We start from the raw sequence: 24,057 nt of genomic DNA, 5'->3' as shown, positions 1-24,057 counted from the left end.
AAAGGCACTTAAATATTTTGCCTTGCCCATTCACCCTCTGAACGGCACACATACACAATMCATRTCTCAATTGTCTCAAAGCTTAAAAATCATTATTTAACCTGTCTCCTCGCCTTCATCTACACTGATTGAAGTGGATTTAACAAGTGACATCAAGGGATCAGCTTTCACCTGGTCAGTCTATGGCATGGAAAGAGCAGGTGTTCTTAATGTTTTATATTGTACATGTAGCTCTGATACATTTTAAGACAATGAAACTTGACAAAAAAAAGAGAAAGGTTTTATTTTATGTTGAAACACACTAAAACTCTTCAATCCCCCCTGCCCCACCCTCATTTTTAGGTGAAAAGCAGCAAATTCCACTTGATGATAACAGTAAACTATTTTAACCTGATGTGAGTGAGCTCAGCTCGTCTGCCTGACAGACTAATAGCTAGGTTTGAATTACAGTAGAGCTAGGGGGTTATAGGCACAATGAACAAATCAGCCTCGATGTGCCTCGATGACCCTCCAAAAATACTAAAAGATTTTGACGTCGGGCACCTTGGCCCTAAGAGACGGCACCCCTGAGAGTAAAAAACTCTAACTAATAGCATTGCTGAGTCACTGACTAATTGTTAATGTAGGCCTATCTTCTTCGCTCATACTCCATGTACTTCTTCCTGTCAGCCCACTAGGATCTTCTGGCTGAAGAGATCATATTCCCGGTACAGGATGTAATCTTTGAGCCGTTTGGGTAGAGGCAGGAAATGCCTGAACACTGGGGCCCTGAGACGCAGTCGGCCCAGACAGCTACGGATCTTCAGACGACAGAGATGCTGAAGACAGCGAGCGTTCTCTGTGGGGAGGGATGATGATTATGATGATGATAGACACAGTCAGATACGAGCTAGTCAATTACATAGACTGTCAAGTAGGCCTAGTTCATCAACTATCTGAGTGACATATTTAGGTTCCAGTAATTATAGCCAATAATTAGGGGCCAGATTTTTACCATGCTCAGGTCGCATGCTCAGGAAAAACTCCAGGCCCTCAACATAATCATAGTCATGGACAATCTATGCCTTCTATGAAAACATAACTGTTTTCCCATTGAATGGTTAACAACACACATAKATGTGTTTTGTCCACCTAGTTTTGTTAATCCACCAACCTTGAATTTTGCAGATATCAGGCCACTGCTTTTGTTCCATCAGGACAGCCTTTAGTTTCGAGCAGAAGGTCACGTGATCGACGTAATCCAGCATGATACGCACCACATGTCCCGAGTGTTCTTTCAACCAGTACACTGAGATAACCTCGCAAAACTGCAAGGAAGCACATAACAGTTTTAGGTAACACTTTACTAAAAGCCTGCAGTTATTACTTAATGTGTTCTAACTTGTTATAAGCATACTAGGAGCCTAACGTTTTAAAGCTAGAATCCTGAATTCAAATGATAAAGTGTATTTTGGGTTCGGATGGGGTACCTGAACTCATGAGACATTTATACGTTTATTCTTCAAGAATCAATGGGTACATATCATTCATTTACATGTCCAAAAATGGATGTTGMAACTTTATATTCTAGCTTTAAGGAACTAAAGAATAATACTTAGCCACATAACCTGACCAGAGAGAAACCCCTGGACCTATTCGCCCTACCAATATCCCCCTTACCATGGAGTCGTTGATGACAGTATTTGTCCAGCCCTCATAGTCATCAGGAACATGGGACGCTTCACCGTAGTTGCACTCGAAGCAGCGCTGGACATCGTAGCCATAGTTACAAAGCAAGCGCAGGACAACCTCGTCCTTCAAGGCGTACTGYAGCGCGGAGGGGAAGTGGGTGGTATTGATGCGGGAGAAGTAGTTGACGTTGGCTCCGAACCTCAGCAGGACGTAGATCATCTCCAGGTTACCCGACCTCAGAGCCACCTGCAGGAGGGAAAAAAGAGTGTGTTGCTGTGTGTTGATAAGTGCACCTTTCTTTCAAACCTAGGTGTATCCACTACTTTATTACAGTTTKTTTTGTGTGCAACTTTCACAAGTATGTGGTACATTTTCACAATTATATGCACAACAATCAAAACAGATCATCATAATGGTTCATGTTTGAAAACACTAAGAGCATTTTCAATTGACTGCGTACAACAAACACATTCACAAAGGCACGTGTTCACTGCACCAAATCACTCTTTCAATTTGGGTACATATTCAATCAATGTATCTGCTTTTCAAAATGCAATATTAATTTGACTTTTGATATGATTTTCTTGTAATTTGTTCACACATTCATAACATTACCCTGAAGAAGGCACAGTGATGTCGAAACATTGGTGKKTTTTTTTACCCAATAAATGACTGGGAAGTTATATATATGAAGTGTGCGACTCTCTTTGTTTTCATAGCTTCACCGTTAGTCAGCACCTCTACACTAAATACTTTTCTCTGAGTGTGCACCTGCTCATGCTTTTTATTAGACTTGTCATTTGTTAACAATACAATTAATTATCACTTAATCAAACTGCTCAAAACTGATAACTACTGAACCAAAATGATGTAGTGCCTAGTAAACGTACACTACCATTCAAAAGTTTGCGGTCACTTAGAAATGTCCTTGTTTTTGAATGAAAAGCAAAAAAAATGGTCCATTAAAATAACATTAAATTTATCATAAATACAGTGTAGACATTGTTAATGTTGTAAATGACTATTGTAGCTGGAAACGGCAGATATTTAATGGAATATCTACATAGGCGTACAGAGGCCCATTATCAGAAACCATCACTCCTGTGTTCCAATGGCACATTGTGTTAGCTAATTGTTACGGGATTTTTGTGTTTAATGACTAAAATATGTATACATTTGACTTAGAATTATAACTAAACAGAATACTACTATATTACTGTAAGAATGAATCTTATTATAATCATAAATGTTGAATGTTATGTGTTCCTTGTTAGAAAGAATGGGTTTATCTTCAGACAGGCTAGAATGATGTCTCTACCCAGGGAGGGGAAAGACCTTGGGTTGGTTGCAGATAGTTTAACAGGTGGCAGACAGTAATGAGAACTCTAACTATACTGCCATTGTATCCGAGAGGAGGATGGACATTAAAACCTATGACATCATCTTTATTATATAACCTGATGTAAAATGTATTATGATCAGTACTCTCGAGAATAAACGTTATTGATTGATTGATTTTGAGACTGGTTTCTGTCCATTTGATCTGATAAGTATCTTACAAATTCTTATGTATGGACAGAGTGTTTTAATTGAATTGGTTGATAAACATAGGAATAAAATTCCTTTAACACTAATCCAAGTTTATAATTTTAAAAGGCTAATTGATCATTAGAAAACCATTTTGCAATTATGTTAGCACAGCTGAAAACTGTTGTTCTGATTAAAGAAGCAATAAAACTGTCCTTCTTTAGACTAGTTGAGTATCTGGAGCGTCAGCATTTGTGTGTTTGATTACAGGCTCAAAATGGCCAGAAACAAATAACTTTCTTCTGAAACTCGTCAGTCTATTCTTGTTCTGAGAAATGAAGGCTTCGGAAAATATTCAGACCCCTTGACTTTTTCCACATTTTGTTAGGTAACAGCCTTGTTCTAAAATTGATTAAATTGTTTTCCCCCCTCATCAATCTACACACCCCATAATGACAAAGTAAAAAAAAAAAGTTTTTTTAATAAATTTTAGCAAATTTATATAAAAAAAAACCTGAAATATCATATTTACATACACTAAGTATTCAGACCCTTTACTCAGTACTACAAGCTTGGTACACCTGTATTTGGGGAGTTTCTCCCATTCTTCTCTGCAGATCCTTTCAAGCTCTGTCAGGTTGGATGGGGAGCGTTATGGCACAGCTCTTTTCAGGTCTCTCCAGAGATGTTCGATTGGGTTTAAGTCCGGGCTCTGGCTGGACCACTCAAGGACATTCAGAGACTTGTCCCGAAGCCACTCCTGCGTTTCTTGGCTGTATGCTTAGGGTCGTTGTCCTGTTGAAAGGTGAACCTTCGCCCCAGTCTGAGGTCCTGAGCGCTCTGGAGCAGGTTTTCATCAACTGTACTGTACTTTGCTCCGTTCATCTTTGCCTCGATCCTGACTATTCCCCAGTCCCTGCCGCTGAAAAACGTCCCATAGCATTATGCTGCCACCACCATGCTTCACCGTAGTGATGGTGCCAGGTTTCCTCCAGATGTGATGCTAGGCATTTAGGCCAAAGAGTTCAATCTTTGTTTCATCAGACCAGATAATCTTGTCTCCCATGGTCTGAGAGACTTTAGGTACCTTTTGGCAAACTTATCTGTCATGTGTCTTTTACTGAGGAGTGGCTTCCATCTGGCCACGCTACCATAAAGGCCTAATTGGTGAAGTGCTGCAGAGATGGTTGTCCTTCTGGAACTTCTCCCATCTCCACAGAGGAACTTTAGAGCTCTGTCAGAGTGACCATTGGGTTCTTGGTCACATATCTGACCAAGACCCTTTTCCCCCGATTGCTCAGTTTGGCCGGGTGGCCAGCTCTAGCAAGGGTCTTGATGGTTCCAAACTTCTTCCACTTAAGAATGATGGAGGCCATTGTGTTCTTGGGGACCTTTAAAGCTGCGGAAATGTTTTGGTACCCTTCCCCAGATCTGTGCCTCGACACAATCCTGTCTCAGAGCTCTCTGGACAATTCCTTCKACCTCATGGCTTGGTGTTTGCTCTGACATGCACTGTCAACTGTGGGACCTTATATCGACAGTTKTGTGCCTTTTCAAATCATGTACAATYAATTGAATTTACCACAGGTGGACTCCACCTCCATCAAGTTGTAGAAACATATCAAGGATGATMAATGGAAACAGGATGCACCTGAGCTCAATTTCAAATCTCATAGCAAAGGGTCTAAATATTTACAGTACCAGTCAAAAGTTTGGACACACCTACTCATTCAGTGTTKTTTCTTTATTTTTACWATTTTCTACATTGTAGAATAATAGTGAAGACATCAAAACTATGAAATAACATATATGGAATCATGTAGTAACCGGGTTCGATCCCGGGCTGTATCACAACCAGCTGTGATCGGGAGTCCCATAGAGCGGCTGACTTTGGTCGTCAGTTGAACAGTGTTTCCTCCGACACATTGGTGCGGGTGGGTGTTAAGAAGCGCGGATAGGCGTGTCATGTTTCGGAGGACGCATGACTCGACCTTCGCCTCCCGAGCCTGTTGGGTAGTTGCAGCGATGAGACAAGATCGAAATTGGGGAGGARAAATAATAATAATAMTAATACAAATATATATTTCACCGTTATTTAACTAGGCAAGTCAGTTAAGAACAAATTCTTACTTACAATGACGGCCTACCAAATGGCAAAAGGCCTCCTGCGGGGACGGGGGCTGGGATAAAAAAATTATAATAAAAATATATAGGACAAAACACACATCATGACAAGAGAGACAACACAACACTACATAAAGAGAGACCTAAGACAACATAGCATGGCAGCAACACATGACAACACAGCATGGCAGCAACACAACATGACAACATGGTAGCAACACAACATGGTAGCAGTATAAGATGGCAGCAGCACAAAACATGGTACAAACATTATTGGGCACAGGCAACAGCACAAAGGGCAAGAAGGAAGAGACAGCAATACATCACGCAAAGCAGCCACAACTGTCAGTAAGAGTGTCCATGMTTGAGTCTTTGAATGAAGAGATGGAGATAAAACTGTCCAGTTTGAGTGTTTGTTGCAGCTTGTTCCAGTCGCTAGCTGCAGCGACCTGAAAAGACGAGCAACCCAGGGATGTGTGCTGCTTTGGGGACTTTTAACAGAATGTGACTGGCAGAACAGGTGTTGTGGAGGATGAGGGCTGCAGTAGGTATCTCAGATAGGGGGAAGTGAGGCCTAAGAGGGTTTTATATATAAGCATCAACCAGTGGGTCTTGCGACGGGTATACAGAGATGACCAGTTTACAGAGGAGTATAGAATGCAGTGATGTGTCCTATAAGGAGCATTGGTGGCAAATCTGATGGCCGAATGGTAAAGAACATCTAGCCGYTCGAGAGCACCCTTACCTGCCAATCTATAAATTACGTCTCCGTAATCTAGCATGGGCAGGATGGTCATCTGAATCAGGGTTAGTTTGGCAGCTGGGGTGAAAGAGGAGTGATTATGAGGAAACCAAGTCTAGATTTAACTTTAGCCTGCAGATTTGATATGTGCTGAGAGAAGGACAGTGTACCGTAAGAATAAGTCTGTAACGTAACAAAATGTGGAAAAGGTCAAGGGGTCTGAGTACTTTCCGAAGGCACTGTATATGGATGTGGCTGTAAATACTACATCATCCTTCTCCATCAGCCAGTGTGCTTTAATAGGACAAAGTGGGAAGAGTCACTATGTACTACCATTTGTAATTATAGTGTAGTGTACAATGCACTGCTGAAATACCTGGGTTGTATATATAACAATATATTCCACTCATTATGTGAATTACATTGACAGGTGATACTGTATCAGTCGACAAAGTMAYGTAGAAAAGGTGATCTTGTATAATGTCGCATGGGGCAGAAATGGCATACAACACGTGTTACATTTTTACAGGAGCCAACTGCTTYACAATACCCCTATTTCTGATGATTGGTCCTGAGTATGTACTGTATACGGATAATGTGATTGGTCCTGAGTAATCCCTTTACACTTGTGTGTATAAGGTAGTAGTTGTGGAATTGTTAGGTTAGATTACTTGTTGGTTATTACTGCATTGTCGGAACTAGAAGCACAAGCATTTCGCTACACTCACATTAACATCTGCTAACCATGTGTATGTGACAAATAAAATTTGATTTGATTTGATTTGTATTGTATACGGATAATGTGATTGGTCCTGAGTATGTACTGTATACGGATAATGTGATTGGTCCTGAGTATGTACTGTATCCGGATAATGTGATTGGTCCTGAGTATGTACTGTATACGGATAATGTGATTGGTCCTGAGTATGTACTGTATACGGATAATGAAACTGTAAGACTGACATATTTCTCAACTTGCTCACAACCTGCCATTCGACAGAAATTATACTTTTTTTTGATTGCATGTCAAGTTTTTGTTAAATAATGTATGGAAAATKATATTTACCATCTAYTATTGTTTCTATTCAGCACGTCAAAAAGAACAGTTTTGACATTTGTATCTTGTATTTTTTGCTATTGGATTAAATGGTAGTTAAAATGACTAAATGGTGAGCTTATCATTATCTGATGTATTGGGKACTAAACTAAAAATTCTCATGGTATTTCAAAGAAAACTTAGATTTTGCATGAATGACTGCGGGGTGAAAGATGTGTGAAACCCCAATGAATGCACAATCAAAGGTTCTGAATATAAGACAGGGGGRATTACAAGTGTTATCAGTTTAGTACTTAAGAGTTTTTGATAGAGAAAAACGAGTTTCTGCGTGTTGATGTCATCAGGGTATTTGACAAAAAGCCACGAGGGCCCGTTTACAAAAAGTGTCTCCGAGTAGGAGTGCTGATCTAGGATCAGGTTTCCCCTCTCCATATAATCTTATCCATTATGATCTAAAATCCTAGATCAGCATTCCTACTCTGAGACTGTTTGTGAATATGAGGCCTGACCTGTAGGCACTTGACAGGGTCCTGGTTGGGCATGGCCCCAGCCTCCAGCAGCAGCTTGACCGAGGGGACATCATCGTTGGACACCGCAAAGTACAGGGCAGACTTCCGCTGGTCGTCGTAGTTACGTYGGACCCACGGGTGCAACATGTAGTTGGGGTCATAGCCTGCCTTCAGCAGGGCCTTTAGACACTGTGTGTGACCACCAGCAGCTGCAGAGTGTAAGGGGCTCATTCCACTCTCATACACTGCGTCACAGGTCGTCACAGGGATCAGGATCTTCAGAGCTCTAAGTGATTGAGTGAGAGAGTGAGAGATAGAAAGGCCAACTGAGCTCTGAAATATGATTGTGATTTCTAAGCACTAAACTCAGATCTGTGACGAGGATAAGGGTGCAGTACCGGTGCCACCTACTGTAAATGGCCCCTGTGGGAGACTCTGTGGATGGGGAGGTGTCCGGTGTGTTTGGGGACATTGGCATCAGCTCCATACTCCAACAGCAGAGAGATAATCTCAGGGTTGCCAGAGGCAGATGCCTCAAATAGGATTGTGGCATAATCCTGGGCCATAGACTCCACATTGGCCCCTGATACAAACAGCAAACAACAACAAATCTGTATTGCTTGTACAGAGCAACAAAAACAAAGTCCATGACATACAAGAACTAGTTGATGCCAATTATACACCCGTATATGGGCCCAAGTCATAAGATACAGCATGTGCTTGTGTAACAGGTATGACCTATCTGCATGCCAACTAAATGAAGCATTTTTATTGGTTAATTGACAGATCATGTGATTTCAACCTCCTGTTTTGTGTTTCCCGGCGGCTTCCCACAGGGGGTGATGCAGTGCAGAGGCGTGATGGATCCTATGCAGACTATGATGATTTCGTTGATGAAATGGTCAATGGGGTTTGAGCTGAACGTTTAATATGAGAAGAAGTAGTATGGATGCCTGCCTGCTGGGCTGCACCCTTTCCTGTGCCACTTCATGTGGCCCTTTTGATTTCTTTGGTTTGTTGGTATGTTTTGCGTGATTTTAACTAGACTGGTTTTAAGAGTAAAAAGTAAGTGAAAATTATATTTATGGGGAAAAAGTAATTGAACAGAAATGAGAAACTGGATTGTGTTTGACACAGAATAATGGAAAAACATGCCTTAAAGGGGCAATCTGCAGTTGCTACATCTGATATGTACCCATTAATTCTTGAAGAACACAATTTATAAATGCCTCCTGAGCTTAGTTCAACAATTGTACCACATCAGAATCAAAATATAAGCTTGCTTTATTTACTCCAATATTTGTAAACAAAGTAAATGTWAACAAACACTGTATAGCCTCATCTCAAAACATGGTTAAAATGATATCACTTTGATATAGTTTCAGCAGCCCCTCCCTCAGCTTTTTACTAAAACGGGTGGGGATAGGCTTTGTTATTATATCCACTGYAGATTGCCACTTTAAGAAAATAAACGTCCCTTTTGTTGTCTGCCTCTTCTTACTCTGCCTGCTCAACCCAGACATAGGACCTGTCACTTTTCCACCTTGYGACACAGGGACATTAATACAGTACAAGTAAAATAAGGTAATTGAGCCAAGGATTCCCAAACTTTTTCACTTGGGGAACATTGTCTATTTCTATGGGCAGAAGCACTGCTCATGACACAAACTGTTCACTCCCCTCTTGTTGGTGGAGAGAATTTTGCAGATGTACAGCTTATTTCCTGCAATTCTACACATTTTGTCATGGAGTGCAAAGAAAATGTTGCCGTTTTAGAGCAAATTTTCTTGCAATTCTATACATTTTGCCATGTCAAATGTGTATTCGTGATATTTGAGTGMCAAACAAATTACAACAATATCTATGGGCTAAAAAACCTAAATAAAAAAAACGTTAGCTGACATGGGCTAGTTGATCTGGACATTTCTGACAAGTTATAAATATCTCTCTAAGTTATGCAATGACTAACATGACAAGAGGAATTGATGATGCACTACCCAATTTCGAAATTATATACATATACAGTACCAGTCAAATAGTAAAAATAAAGAAAAACCCTTGAATGAGTAGGTGTGCCCAAACTTTTGACTGGTACTGTATATACATATAATTATATAATTTTGGGGGGAGGGGACCCGGGYGCACCCCACAGTTTGGGAACCACTGACATAGGCTACTGTACCTTTCTGGACGAGGGCTTGGACTACCTTCACATGCCCACACTGAGCRGCAAGGGCCAGGGGCGTGAGCCCATAGTCGGACCTGGCGTCTGGGTTGGCCCCAGACCTGAGAAGCAGCTCCACAAAGTCCTCCCGTCCCAGCTTGGCAGCCTCGTGGAGGGGGGTCCTGCTGTGACATCCCTCCAGGTTCACATTGCTACCGAACCCCAGTAGAAGCTTGCCCAGGTCCAGACGATCATTTCTGATAGCTGTTGGATGGAAGGAGAGAAGTGGGATAGGTCTGTAATGATCCTACATGTCCTAGAGTTCTTCTCATTGTCAGGACTACATAGGCTTACATTTGGACTGTCTATTGTTCTGTCAGCTCTACATTCAGTTATTCCCAGAACCAAATATCATGTGAGCCAGAGTCTGTCACGAGAGACTAACCTTCAGTATGTTTTGAGTGTATTAATAACAGAGGATGCAGACAGGTTTACCTATAACTAGCGGTGAGTCCTCTTCGTCATCCTGGCAGTCAGAACTGGAATGGTTCTGTAGCAGAAAGGTTGCGTTCTCTATCAGACCTTGCTCCACCGCCAGGAACAGAGGTGTCTTTCCCCGGTCGGTCCGACATTGCACTGCATTTTGACTCGACGCTGAGGAAGGCGTACATCAAGTCAGTCTTATGATCTATCATTATACTTTAAATATTATTTTGTAATTGAAAGGAAACGTCAACTCATGTTCACAGTTGACTATAGTGAACAAAAATATAAATGCAACATGTAAAGTGCTGGTCCTATATTAAATGAGTTGAAATAAAARTCCCAGAAATGTTCCATATGCAAAAAAAGCTTTTCTCTTAAATTTTCTGCACAAATTTGTTTACATCCCTGTTTGTGAGCATTTCTCCTTTGCCAACATAATCCATCCACCTGACAGGTGTGGCATATCAAGAAGCTGCTTAAACAGCATGATCATTACACAGGTGCACCTTGKGCTGGGGACAATAAAAGGCCACTCTAAAATGCGCAGTTTTGTCACACAACACAATGCCACAGATGTCTCAAGTTTTGAGGGAGGGTGCAAATTGGCATGCTGACTGTAGGAATGTCCATCAGAGCTGTTGCCAGAGAATTGAATGTTAATTTCTCTACCATAATCCGCCTCCAACAATGTTTTAGAGAATTTGGCAGTACGTCCAACCAGCCTCAGAACTGCTGACCACGTGTAACCACGTCAGCCCAGGACCTCTACATCCGGCTTCTTCACCTGCGGGATCGTATGAGGGGGTGGTGAGGAGTATTTCTGTCTCAATAAAGCCCCAGTGGCTCACAAGTGGGTGGGCTTATTCGCTCCCAGGCCCGCCCATGGCTGCACCCTTGCCCAGTCATATGAAATCCATAGATTAGGCCTTATGAATTTATTTCAATTGACTGATTTCTTTATATTAACTGTAACTCAGTAACAGYTTAGAAATTGTTGCATATTGCATTTATATTTTSGTTCAGTGTACTTTCGAGCTTTGAAAACATCGGACAAAACTTTTATTTTGATGTTTAATGTCCCTTTGATTGTTTGTATCTTCTCAAAACAATGCATGATTTAATTGACCCTTGTGTGTAGGGATGTACTAGACAAGACAAAGATATACAAACCTGCAAAGGTGACCTCTAGAATATTTTGGTTCTTCTGACTAACGGCCTCATGTAGGGGGATCCAGCCTCTGTTGTCCACTTCAGAGAAAGCACTCTGGCTGACAGACAGCTGGCGGAGAGCTGCTTCGTCACCTGGCAACAAACCAGGAAGCAGAGAGGATTATCAAGGAGACACTGTTATGGAGACACAGTAAATAACCAATAGTGCAGAACCGGCCCTCACTACTCACCGTTTCTGATGGCGGAGAAGATTTTTACATGATCTGTTATATCTTGACTGTGGAAAGAAAAAAGTCACACCATAAAAGCTGTGCCACCATCCTCATGATGAAGGTGTGAGTTCCAGATACAGACTTTATAATTTATAACATCTTTATAATGTCTGGAGAAGTGTTTACAATCTCAGGACCAACATAAAATGTATAACTATCCTACTATCTGGGCAGACCTGTGTATCTGTGTCTGGTGTGCTTCTAAAGGTTCACAAGGGTGAAGCAAGAAGCTGTGTACCTGCACTCATCCCCTAGGCTGGAATCCCGCGATTCAATCTGCTTGTTACATTCCAGAAGACTCTGTTCAATCATGTATTGAGTGTCCACATCCTCATAGTCGTCCCCTTCATATCCTAGTTCGTCAAAGTGCATGTCCAGGCCTCTTGCAGTCTCTCTAGCGGGGATCTCTCCAGCTAAACTCAACAAGACAAACTATCACCTGGCATGACCTATGGCCTATAGCATGGCATGCATGTGACAGGCCCATCCCTTCACAATCAATCAACCAGGTTTACTATGCCTAACAATATTTTTGTTAGTTGGTTTGGTGGATATGCCCAATAATTTACACATGCTCATTTAATTTGGCATGTTGCATCATGTGTAACAAAATAACAGGTATCCAGGTCAAAATATTCATAAACACATCCATGCAAACACATAGAAGGTCGTGAGTCATAACCCCTTGTTGTGAAATGTCAAGCATGCTTGTGTTCAACGGACCATGGCGCAGTAAATGGCAGGTTTCAAATTTTCCATTTTAAGGATGCATTTGTAATGAAATGTAATACAGTGTTTCAATCTTAATCTAACTAAGGGCTGTAGGTCTATAGCTAACAATCTCATGGATTTTAGAATTCTTCACTTTTTCTTTACATATTGAAGAGAAAAACCCCTTACAGTAGACATTTAGTATAGGCCCACATGACTCATTTATATTAACTTTTCATATGATCTAACACACCAAGACTAGGTTTATACTATGACGCAGTTTGTTTTCTTTTACCTTTTGTAATCAGGCTGTAATGTGGCTATGGYGTCCTTCGTGGTTTAAAGGGGATCCGTTTTTCTCCATTCTGGGGCTATTTATACCTCCCCTGCTATAAATACCTGATCATGAGACAGACCAGCGACCAGGGTTTCTCTGTACCTCTGGCACACTGAACAACACTCACTGACACACTTTTTCTGCTCCTGCATGTTGCTCCTGATAGACACAAACAGATTCACATTTATGACGGAATTCATGCTTTTATAAAGATCATAGACTAGAGCAAGTAAATAAGAAAGAGACGCATGAAAGACTATTTGCATGAACATTCTTCCTTTAAGATTCACAATTGAACAGTTTACAGTTTTGAAAGCGGAAAGAATGCATGCAATACCTTCTAAGTGAATTCTCAGTGCATTATTTTTTTAAAGACAATTGGATCACCACCCATACTTAAGTGAAAATGTCCAGTGTAATGAAGTGTCTGTCCATCATTACGCACCGACAGCATCATCCAGGAAGAGTGTTATCATGAACTGTTTCTCTGTGCTACTCCAGTTGTTTGAAGGTCACCAGACTTCTGCCTGTGGAGAGGATGGATTGCTGCCCTGCACAGGCTCTGGCTGTTGGATTCCTGTCACTCACTATCACCCATCTCTCATCACTCGCCAGACACCTCCACTGAAGTGATTCAATGTAATCCTCTCTGCCTCCTCTGAAGGAATGCTGTSAGAAAAGAGAACCGTGAGATCACTCTTGGCAACAACCACAATCTCTCTTATTGAACCTGATAACCTTACAGGAAGTTAGGCTAAGTGGATGTACTGGTACTGGTACTTCCTGTATATAGCTCCATTCTTGTGTCTTTTATTTTATTCCTTGTGTGTTACTACTACAAAACTCTGTATTKTTGGGAAGGGCTCGTAACCAAGCATTTCACAATAAAGTCTACACCAGTTGTATATGCGACAAATAACATTGATTTGATTTAAAGCTCTCGAATGATTTACACAAAACATGACAATTTAGTATTTAAAATAGAGACTTCGGAGTATTGAAATTAGTTAGTGTATTCAGTTTTAGTACTTTTCCGTAATTCAATGTTACTTTAGTTGAGGGTTTCCATGTATCTGACCCCCACCTCCACTAGGTGGAAATAACGTTTACATGCACATTAATAATTCAATATTAAACTGATTATGTCAGTAGGCAGAGTACGGCAATAGTCATGTAAACACTTTACTCTGCTTATCTTAATCTGCGTAAGGTCAAAAATCGAAGTAAGCATACGCATATTAGATCACCTGGTTTTCTGAGCAATCTTTTTGTTATTAGGACATGTAGATAGCTTAATCTGCGTTCCAGCTGTGTATTTGATCTGCGCATGGGCACGAGTGACATAAAAAAACAAAAAACTGAAAATATGCATACAAACTTAACATACAAACTTTATGTCGCAAACATAACATGTGCGCTTTGGTAGAACATTTATTTTGATTGCCATTCTTCTGCATGTGTCCATGTACACTGAACAAAAATGTAAACGCAACATGTAAATTGTTGGTCCCATGTTTCATGAGCTGAAATAAAAAATCCCAGAAATGTTCCATATGCAGAAAAAAACTTTATTTTCTCAAAATATGAAGACGCTGATTAAAGAGCATTATCATTACACAGGTGGATCTTGTGCTGGGGACAATAAAAGGCCACTCTTGTGCAGTTTTGTCACACAACACAATGCCACAGATGTCTCAAGTTTTGAGGGAGCGTGCAATTGGCATGCTGACTGCAGGAATGTCCACCAGAGCTGTTGCCAGAGGATTGAATGTTAATTTCTCTACCATAAGCCGCCTCCAACGTCATTTTAGAGGATTTGGCAGTAGGTCCAACTGGCCTCACAACCGCAGACCACGTGTAACCACGCCAGCCCAGGATCTCTACATCCGGCTTCTTCACCTGCGGGATCGTCTGAGACCAGCCACCCCGACAGCTGATGAAACAGGAGTACTTCTGTCTGTAATAAAGGACTTTTGTGGCTGGGCCTCCCCAGTGGGTGGGCCTATGCCCTCCAAGGCCCATCCATGTCTGCACCCCTGCGAAATCAATTGACTAGGGCCTAATTCATTCATTTCAATGGACTGATTTCCTTATATGAACTGTAACTCTGTAAAATCATTGCAATTGTCACGTTGCATTTATATTTTTGTTCAGTATAAAAAGGATTAGGGAAAGTACAGATTATTCTCACAACAGAAAAATGATCTGACAGCATGTCTTCTGTCTGTGACAAAGTACTAAACGAACTGAAAGAATTTTCCCACTGCATTATAATTTCAGCAGCAGCTGGCGACGAGTCACGGGATCTTTTCTATTCAAACTGTCCACTTCATATCCTTTCTATTATCCCCAAACATGTCACTTTCATAATCTGCAGAAAATCCTCTTCCACCCCAACACCAATTAATTTGTCATTCAGGTTAACACTGCATGTCTCAATATATGTCTAGACTATTGGACATTGCATCACACACATCAAATCATCAAAATGTAATCCTATTAATAATGGGGATGAAAGGATATTACATTCTGGAAGATGGGATTAGTATCATTGTGTAAAATGTCTTAAGATCCTTCTTACCATATTCAACGGTCTGGTCCTTCAAGCTCAAGACTAAAAGTCATTAAAACAAATGTTCCGGCCAATGCTATCTATGCTCCCACCTTCGAAATCATTCGCTACAGCACTACGCCACACCAAAACAAGGATCACACAATCTGTTGGACAGCTTTTATATCGGTTAAAAAGGACCGTAAATTATATGTCAACAGGTGTGGCTAAATTTGGGCAAGTGTATGAGGAAATGAGATACACCAATCATGGTTGAGAAAAATAAAGACATTGCCACTTATTGGCAGCTGAAATCCATGCCTGTTAGTTCCAGACGATGCCACAGCAAGAAATAAGTCCTCTTCATTACCGGAGGGGTACATGTGACATGTCAAAGAGGCAAAACTTGACTCAAGATGAAATGCATCTACTCTAAGACCAATCAAGACACCCAATGTCAAACCATTACAATCCCTCTAACAAGCTATAAATAAAACAGCAAATGGAACAGGTGGAGATGTAATTGCCAGAACAGACAGCTTGGGTAGAGCTGAACACATCGGCCCCACTGATGCTCTGCTGGCACGATCACGCGCTAACACATACTCACATCTTGAGGACATTAACTTTATAAAAAAAGAAATCACTTGAGTTGTCATTCTAATAATCAACCTGGACATGTAGAAGTGAATCAGAGAAGACCCTCAGATCAGGAACCAAGATGGGCAACTTCAGTCCTCTGGGACCAGAATGTCAGCTGATTCTTTCAATGGCACACACACAACACCTGGTATCCCAGATCTAAATTACATGGTGAYTTGGAAAAGGAACTAAAAACAACATACACTTCCGAGGACCACCATAGTTGCCCATCTCTGCAACATAATATCAAAATCATAACAAAATGCACAACAAACCGACTGGAATTGTGAAAACATTTTATTGATTTCCCCATCAGAACTGTCTAAGATCTGGGTCTCTCCTTCTTGCCTTTGTAGAGGGCCAGCAGGGAGACGTTAGCCACTTTGACCACCTTGAAACGGACACCAGGGATATCACCGACGGCGTGTCCCTTACGACCGAATCCTGCCACCAGAACCTCGTCATTTTCCTGAAAGACCAAGGGAAACACGCTGAATACACACGACAAAATGCATCATTGAACACCATAAATATCGTCCCAGACTACATCACACCATACACATATATACACACACACACATATATCTTTCTTAGATTATTCAGGGCTCTATGCTGACGTTATTTTTTACAAGGAGCACGCGCGCTTAAATTGAAGGGAAAAAATGCATGTACAACGTAATTTACAATTGGCTCATTCACCCCCCTCCTCTCCCCTTKAACTATTCCCCAGGTCGTTACTGTAAATGAGAACGTGTTCAGTCAACTTACCTGGTAAAATAACGGCTACAATGGAAAATAGTTAAGGTATCAAATCACATTTTATTGCTGCATACACATGCTTGTGTTCCTTGCTCAAGCAGTGCAGAAATATCTAACAATAGACAATACACACAAATCTAAATAGTAGAATGGAATTAAGAACATTAAGATTTTTCTAGGCGTACTGGTGCTCCTAAAATCAAAATATACAGGCTGCACATCAAATATTTAGGCTCAATTGATCTCACTGTAGACAGCCCTGTTATTTATGGGGAGTCTCGCATTTGTTAGTGGATATCAGGCACAGTTTATAGACACTAAACTGCATCCACCAGTTCCTTTACACAATGGATGTAAGTAAAAAATTTAAAGTAGTTMAAATAAAATAAAACACTACTCTGGAAAAATGTTTGGGTGCCAGGCTGACTAGTTAACTCTTACCTCGATGAAGTTCAAGCAACCATCATTGGGGACAAAGGCGGTGATCTTCTTGCCGTTCTTGATGAGCTGGACCCTGACACACTTCCTAATGGCGGAGTTGGGTTGCTTAGCTTCAACACCACTGTAAGACAGGGATAGAAACATTTGGAACTGGAATACAGGATGACATGTCATTACACATTGATACTCAGAAGACATTAGGGCCTGTATTAACGTGTCCCAGAGTAGCAGTGCTGCTGAACTAGAATCTGTTTTGGCTTTCAGATTATGCTGAAAGTAAGACTAAATGGACGGGGGGGGGCTGAAACCAGATCTGCACTCCAACCAAGACACTTTCTCAGTACGGTCCCTGATCATTAGTGAGGATATTAGGGGTGTTGTGATGTACTTACACTTTCTCAAGTACAATTCCCTTGGCGTGGGAAGCGCCTCCGAAGGGGTTAGCCTTCAGAGCAGTGCCGAGATGGGCCTTTTTGTACTGTTTATCGTGCCATCTCTGTTCACGACGGTGGTTACGCAGCTTCCTGGCTGTACGCAGACCACGACACTTTCCTGAAGGGATACCAAGGAAATAGTTAATGGTAGATAGCTAGCTTTTGACTTAATAATATTGTCCAACAAAACATTGTTTGACCAGTCAGCYAACTACCGGTAGCTACAGAAGATATCCGGACATGAACACCGCATCAAATGCGGTTAGCAAACAATTAAGTTAACTGGGAAATAATTTTGTTACATTTAACCAAATTGCTTATGCAGAGTGCACATCCATTTCAATAACTTTGTAACAAAAACTCTGGTAACTGGCTACATAAATGTTTGGTGACTGAATAGGAAACGCTGGCCAGCACTGACGGCATGTTATGGCCGTCTCCACGTTGCGGAGCTCGCGCTAGTTGGCTGGTGGTAAGTTTCAGAATATGTCTAGCAATACATCCTGTTCTGCCACGATAATAACGAAATGGGTAAGAATAYATTCAAAGTCCATGTCAATATAGAAAAGACACTGATAGATTTTGTAACCGTTCCGTTAAAAATAGGACATTATCGTACCCATGTTTGCAGATTACGAACCCAGGCTAGAAAGAAAGAAGACCAGAATCCTCCGCGGCAATGTCTCCTCGCAGGACCTCAGAGGKGGATACTAACATGCCTGTTTGGCGTTGTTTTCTCTCGGTAAATGTAGCGTATTTTAAATGTAGCTACATTTAAATAAACATGATTAAAAATACACGATTTAGGGAAATAGCACATGTGCATTATTTGGATAGCTTTGTTATATCAAGTCTATATAATATTGAGATGTTTACGTGCCTGATTCAAAATGCGACAAATCATCAGTCAAAACGAGTCTGAAGAGACATTCTTCTTCTTCGATGGAATTTAACGGCGGTTGGCATCACATGTTAATTGTGCATTACAGCCATCAGCTGGACCGGGTATTGAATAAGAAACAAACATAAACACATTTCGGGAAAGGGGGAAAACAACACCATACAAAATAAAACATGTAAACAAAAAAATAAATAAACATCACACTTYTTCAATCACAGTCCACTCCAAAATACATMCCTACACAGGCTCAGGGGCCTGTGATGGGGCTACATTCACCGACAGGATTTATTGCGCAGCCTYGGCTGTGAAATCAGAAAACCAAATAAACTTTCAGCGGCATTCACAATGATTCCAATTTTTGTAGACTTTTCTGCTTGTGCTGTACAGTTTATGACCATTGCAATAAATAATACAACATCCACCTTTTTAGCATGTAGAATTTCACTATCCCTTGGTTGATGAGAAACCTTCCCTGGTTGTGGCTCTACTACCATTGCTTCTTCCCTGCCACTCGTTCCTTCTAATTTTCTCACTGCCTCCAGATAGGAGACACGCTGGACACTCCTTACCCTTACCACCTCATTCTCCTTCACCAGGGCACTTCAAGAATTCAGGCGCATGTTCACCTTCACAGTTGCAATATTTCCCTTCTTCTGGCATTCAATATTCTTCCTTTCTGCACACAATTGACACATTACCAAATATTTTACATGTATGACACTGAAGGGGCTTATGCACAAAAGCTCTTACAGGGTATCTCATGAATCCTAACTTTATACGAGAAGGGAGAGACTCTTCATCAAAGAACAGTAGCATGGATGACTTCTTTTCTCCCTCCACCATACAGGTCAGTCGGCGTGCACCAACCACTCCATCGATGTCTTCAGTTATATCCTCTGCCTTTATTTCTTGCGCCACCCCAGAAATAACCCCCTTGATAGTTACCCTGCTACGAAAATCCAYGCAGGAAACAWTCCACTCCGATATCCTTTTCAGTCTTAAAACACCCTTCTTCTGTTCCGCAGACACACAAAAAATCTAAATAAGACCACTTCTTATGACTCTCACCGACTCCACACTTTCTTCCAACACRTTCCACATTTTCCTGGAGACGTTAAATGGATTTCCCAAGTAGCATTGATCCAAAACGYTGACTCCGACCCAAAACGAGTCTAGTGGTTTCCTATTTTCCAACACAGCTTTACTTCTCTTGTTTCCCTTCTTCTTTGCCACTGTAACCCACTCATTCTCACTTTCTGTACTATTAGCTTCACTCGACTCACTAGCAGTTTCAAACAAATATTAGTTTCCGCCATCTTCTGACCCACTCATTCCTCTAACCGGCCTTCCATCAAACTCATGAGCGTCTCTCTTCCTGCCTGACAACTCAGCCCTGAAGAGACATTTTATCTGCTTCAAGATGATATAGTAGCCAGTAAATTATGCAAAAGASGAGTGAGGTGAAATCCCTGCCTTTACTTGCCTAGCTAGGTACTACAACTACAACCTCCACAATTGGTGAAGAATTTGAGATTGTTTTATAAAGGAGAGGGTTTTTAGGAGTAGTTRGCAGGGCAGTGGCATGCAACTGAAAACGGTCTCAGTCTACTAGGCTGCCCATCACTAGTAGACTCATTTGACTAGTCTTGCTTTATCACGTCTAATTTCATGTGACAAAGCAACTACAGAGACATAATTSAAGAGCTCCTCTAATAATATACAGTGAGGTCCAAATGTATTTTGACAGTGACAYATWTTTTGTTGTTTTGGCTCTGTGACCCAGCACTGGATTTGATACAAAGACTATGAGGTTAAAGTGCAGACTGTCAGCTTTAATTTGAGGGCATCTTCATCCATATCAGGTCAGTAAACTATTTAGAAATKAAAGCACTTTTTGTACATWGTCCCTTCARTTTAGGAAACCAAAAGCATTTGGACAAATTCACTTATTACAGTACCAGACAATAGTTTGGACACACCTACTCATTCAAGGTTTTTCTTTATTTTTTACTTTTTTCTACATTGTAGAATAATAGTGAAGACATCAAAACTATGAAACAACACATATTGAATYATGTAGTAACCAAAAAAGTGTTAAACAAATCAAAATATATTTKAGATTTGAGATTCTTCAAAGTAGCCACCCTTTGCCTTGATGACAGCGTTGCACACTCTTGGCATTCTCTCAACCAGCTTCACCTGGAATGCTTTTCCAACAGTCTTGAAGGAGTTCCCACATATGCTGAGCACCTGTTGGCTGCTTTTCCTTCACTCTGCGGTCCAACTCATTACAAACCCTCTCAATTGTGTTGAGGTTGGGTGATTGTGGMGGCCAGGTCATCTGATGCAGCACTCCATCACTTTCCTTCTTGGTAAAATCGCTCTTACACAGCCTGGAGGTGTGTTGGGTCATTGTCCTGTTGAAAAACAAATGATAGTCCCACTAAGCGCAAACCTGGTGGGATGGYGTATCGCTGCAGAATGCTTTGGTAGCCATGCTGGTTAAGTGTGCCTTGAATTCTAAATAAACCATAGATGGTGTCACCAGCAAAGCACCCCCACACCATCACACCTCTTCCTTCATGCTTCMCGGTGGGAACCACATATGCAGAGGTCATCCGTTCACCTACTCTGTGTCTCACAAAGACACRGCGGTTGGAAACAAAAATCTAAAATTTGGACTCATCMGACCAAAGGACAGATTTACACCGATCTAATGTCCATTGCTTGTGTTTCTTAGCCCAAGCAAGTCTCTTCTTCTTATCGGTGTCCTTTAGTAGTGGTTTCTTTGCAGAAATTTGACTATGAAGGCCTGATTCACGCAGTCTCCTCTGAACAGTTGATATTGAGATGTGTCTGTTACTTGAACTCTGAAGCATTTATTTAGGCTGCAATTTCTGAGGCTGGTAACTCTAATGAACTTATCCTCTGCAGCAGATGTAACTCTGTGTCTTCCTTTCCTGTGGCGGTCCTCATGAGGGCCAGTTTCATCATAGAGCTTGATGGTTTTTGCGACTGCACTTGAAGAAACTTTCAAAGTTCTTTAAATTTTCCGGATTGATCGACCTTCATGTCTTAAAGTAATGATGGACTGTCATTTCTCTTTGCTTATTTGAGCTGTTTTGCCATTATATGGCCTTGGTCTTTTACCAAATAGGGCTATCTTCTGTATACCACCCCTACCTTGTCACAACACAACTGATTGGCTCAAATGCATTAATAAATAAATAAATTCCACAAATTAACTTTTAACAAGGCACACCTGTTAATTGGTTGGCTGAGGGAATGTCAAGAGTGTGCAAAGTTGTCATCAAGGCAAAGGGATGAATACTTTGAATAATCTCAAATCTAAAATATATTTTGATTTGTTTAACACTTTTTTTGGTTACTACATGATTCCATATGTGTCATTTCACAGTTTTGATGTCTTCACTATTATTCTACATTGTAGAAAAAAAGTAAAGATGAAGATAAACCCTTGAATGAGTAGRTGTGTCCAAACTTTTGACTGGTACTGTACATTTGTATTAAAGTAATCAAAAGTAGTACCGGTAGCCTATTTGGTACCATATTTCTAGCATGCAACGACTACATCAAATTTGTGACTCTACAAACTTGTTGGATGCATTTGCAGTTTGTTTAGGTTGTGTTTCAGATTATTTTGTGCCCAATGGAAATTAATGGTAAATAATGTATTGTGTCATTCTGGAGTCACTTTTATTGTAAATAAAAATATAATATGTCTCTAAACAATTATACATTCATTTGGATGGTACCATGAKTATGGATCATCATTAATGAATCTTGACAAATGATAAGTGAGAAAGTTACAGAGGCACAAATCATTTATCCAAATACGTTTGGTTCCCTAAAATGGGGAGACTATGTACAAAAAGTGCTGTAATTTCTAAACGGTACCCAATATGGATGAAAATACCCCCAAATGTAAGGTGACAGTCTGCACTTTAACCTTATAGCCATTGTATAATTTGAAAGTGCTGGAGTACACAGCTAAAACAACAACAAAATGTGTCACTGCTCAAATAATTTTGGACTGCACTGTATGTCAGGAATCCAATGGGATGATTTGAGGTAGGCAGCGGTCAGCTGTCTAACAGTATTGCGTTTTCGTCCCTTTCCTCGCCCCAACCTGGGCGTGAATCAGAGACTCTCTACACACAACGACAACAGTCGCCCTCGAAACGTCGTTACCCATGGCCCCACRAAAACCGCGGCCCTTGCAGAGCAGCCTAATCCCCCGCTTTATTGACTACGTTTCGATCGAAATGGCTCTTCTTCGTCAGGTCAAACAGACTGTGCTCACATCCCAAAATATACACATTTCACCTTACATGACCGTTAAGCACATGATGCATGTGTGTGTGGAAACAATTCAACTCACTTTTGCGCATAGTCAATCATAATTAATCACAGAGGTACATATGGTCATAAAGGATTACATACATACAAATGCGTCCAAGTTCAAACCGAGGAAAATCTAGGTACAATACGCTACAATAAAAAAGTAGGGTAAAAAGAACATAGGCTATCAATGGACTGATTCATATTGTAATCATCTAAATAGTAATAMAATAATAAAATAGAGCCAAAACATCATAATATAATAGCAAATGCTCATGATATGATAATAGTTTTTATTTTAAATTAAGGGGTGGTGACACCAGTCAGTTGTCATAATAAAATTAGTTATAGGGGTTGAAATACAGTGCCTGCTGCTGCAACTGGTGTGAAATGGTTGGCTAGTTAGCGGTGCGCGCCAGTGGCGTGTCAATCGGTGACGTCACTCTCTGAAACCTCGAAAAAACTGTTTAATTTGCTCAGGTTGCTGAGGAGSATCAACAGTGTGCGGGCCTGCCTGWTCTTTACAAGCATATTGTACAATCTCATCATTCATGGATTACTGATGTACAAACAGAAGGGTAGACTAGTCTAGGAGACAGAACGGATTCCTCTATTGTCAGACAGCTAWATTCCATTGATGAGAATGAGGATGTAATTCCAGTGGTTTAACATGTCTTTTGTCATATTTCATACTGCTTCATTAACCCATGATCGAATCGGATGCAGAGCTTTTTTTCTTCTGAATAATTTTTTATTTATTTTACCCTTATTTTACCAGGTAAATTGACTGAGAACACGTTCTCATTTACAGCAACGACCTGGGGAGTTACAGAGAGAGGAGGGGGGGATGAATGAGCCAATTGGAAGCTGGGGATGATTAGGTTGCCATGATGATATGAGGGCCAGATAACTGGTTTATCCTTCAAATTAATTCCAATAGAGATAGCATCGCATCTAGGTCATTTAATCATGGGGGTGCCTTCCCTATCGAAAAAAAATCCCGGCAAGCATACTGACCTTGAACAAATAAGTATCTGTGTATTTATGAATCAGTTTTGTTGAGAGCAGCTCATGGGCTTTGTGTGCGTGTGTTCTGAGTGGGTGTGACCGTGACACATGATTACCCCTCCCTCTAGATGCCTATTGGCTGCTGCCCGTGTCCGTCATTAGGTTCAGGCTTCGGCTCTTATCGAAGAA

At 40.9% G+C, this 24,057-nt stretch overlaps 2 protein-coding genes across 3 annotated transcripts; both read right to left on the bottom strand.

The window, feature by feature from the left end:
* Positions 1 to 267: 267 nt before the first annotated feature.
* asb14a (ankyrin repeat and SOCS box containing 14a) lies at positions 268 to 13,001 on the bottom strand. 2 transcript variants are annotated; one of them, XM_023997542.2, is made up of 11 exons: positions 12,729 to 13,001; positions 11,961 to 12,154; positions 11,681 to 11,727; positions 11,451 to 11,582; positions 10,290 to 10,448; positions 9,813 to 10,058; positions 8,042 to 8,213; positions 7,631 to 7,916; positions 1,660 to 1,917; positions 1,154 to 1,307; positions 268 to 838 (listed from the first exon to the last, which is right to left on the bottom strand). In XM_023997542.2, exons 2-11 carry the CDS (start codon positions 12,092 to 12,094, stop codon positions 666 to 668), a joined length of 1,761 nt encoding a protein of 586 aa, XP_023853310.1. In that variant the 5' UTR covers positions 12,095 to 12,154; positions 12,729 to 13,001; the 3' UTR covers positions 268 to 665. The 2 variants fall into 2 exon arrangements, with proteins under 2 accessions (XP_023853310.1, XP_023853309.1); XM_023997541.2 differs by having other exon boundaries at positions 11,961 to 12,135; positions 12,729 to 13,000.
* Positions 13,002 to 16,242: 3,241 nt separating this feature from the next.
* On the bottom strand, positions 16,243 to 18,512 carry rps23 (ribosomal protein S23). Its single transcript, XM_023997544.2, has 4 exons — positions 18,217 to 18,512; positions 17,556 to 17,715; positions 17,164 to 17,284; positions 16,243 to 16,432 (listed from the first exon to the last, which is right to left on the bottom strand). The coding sequence occupies exons 1-4, from the start codon at positions 18,218 to 18,220 to the stop codon at positions 16,286 to 16,288; spliced, it is 432 nt and encodes a 143-aa protein (XP_023853312.1). The 5' UTR covers positions 18,221 to 18,512; the 3' UTR covers positions 16,243 to 16,285.
* Between the last annotated feature and the right edge of the window lie 5,545 nt (positions 18,513 to 24,057).

The sequence above is a fragment of the Salvelinus sp. IW2-2015 genome, linkage group LG1, assembly GCF_002910315.2.
Source record: "Salvelinus sp. IW2-2015 linkage group LG1, ASM291031v2, whole genome shotgun sequence".
Lineage (NCBI taxonomy): Eukaryota > Metazoa > Chordata > Actinopteri > Salmoniformes > Salmonidae > Salvelinus > Salvelinus sp. IW2-2015.
Note: the sequence above shows the minus strand (reverse complement) of the source record. Positions and strands in the feature narration are given on the sequence as shown.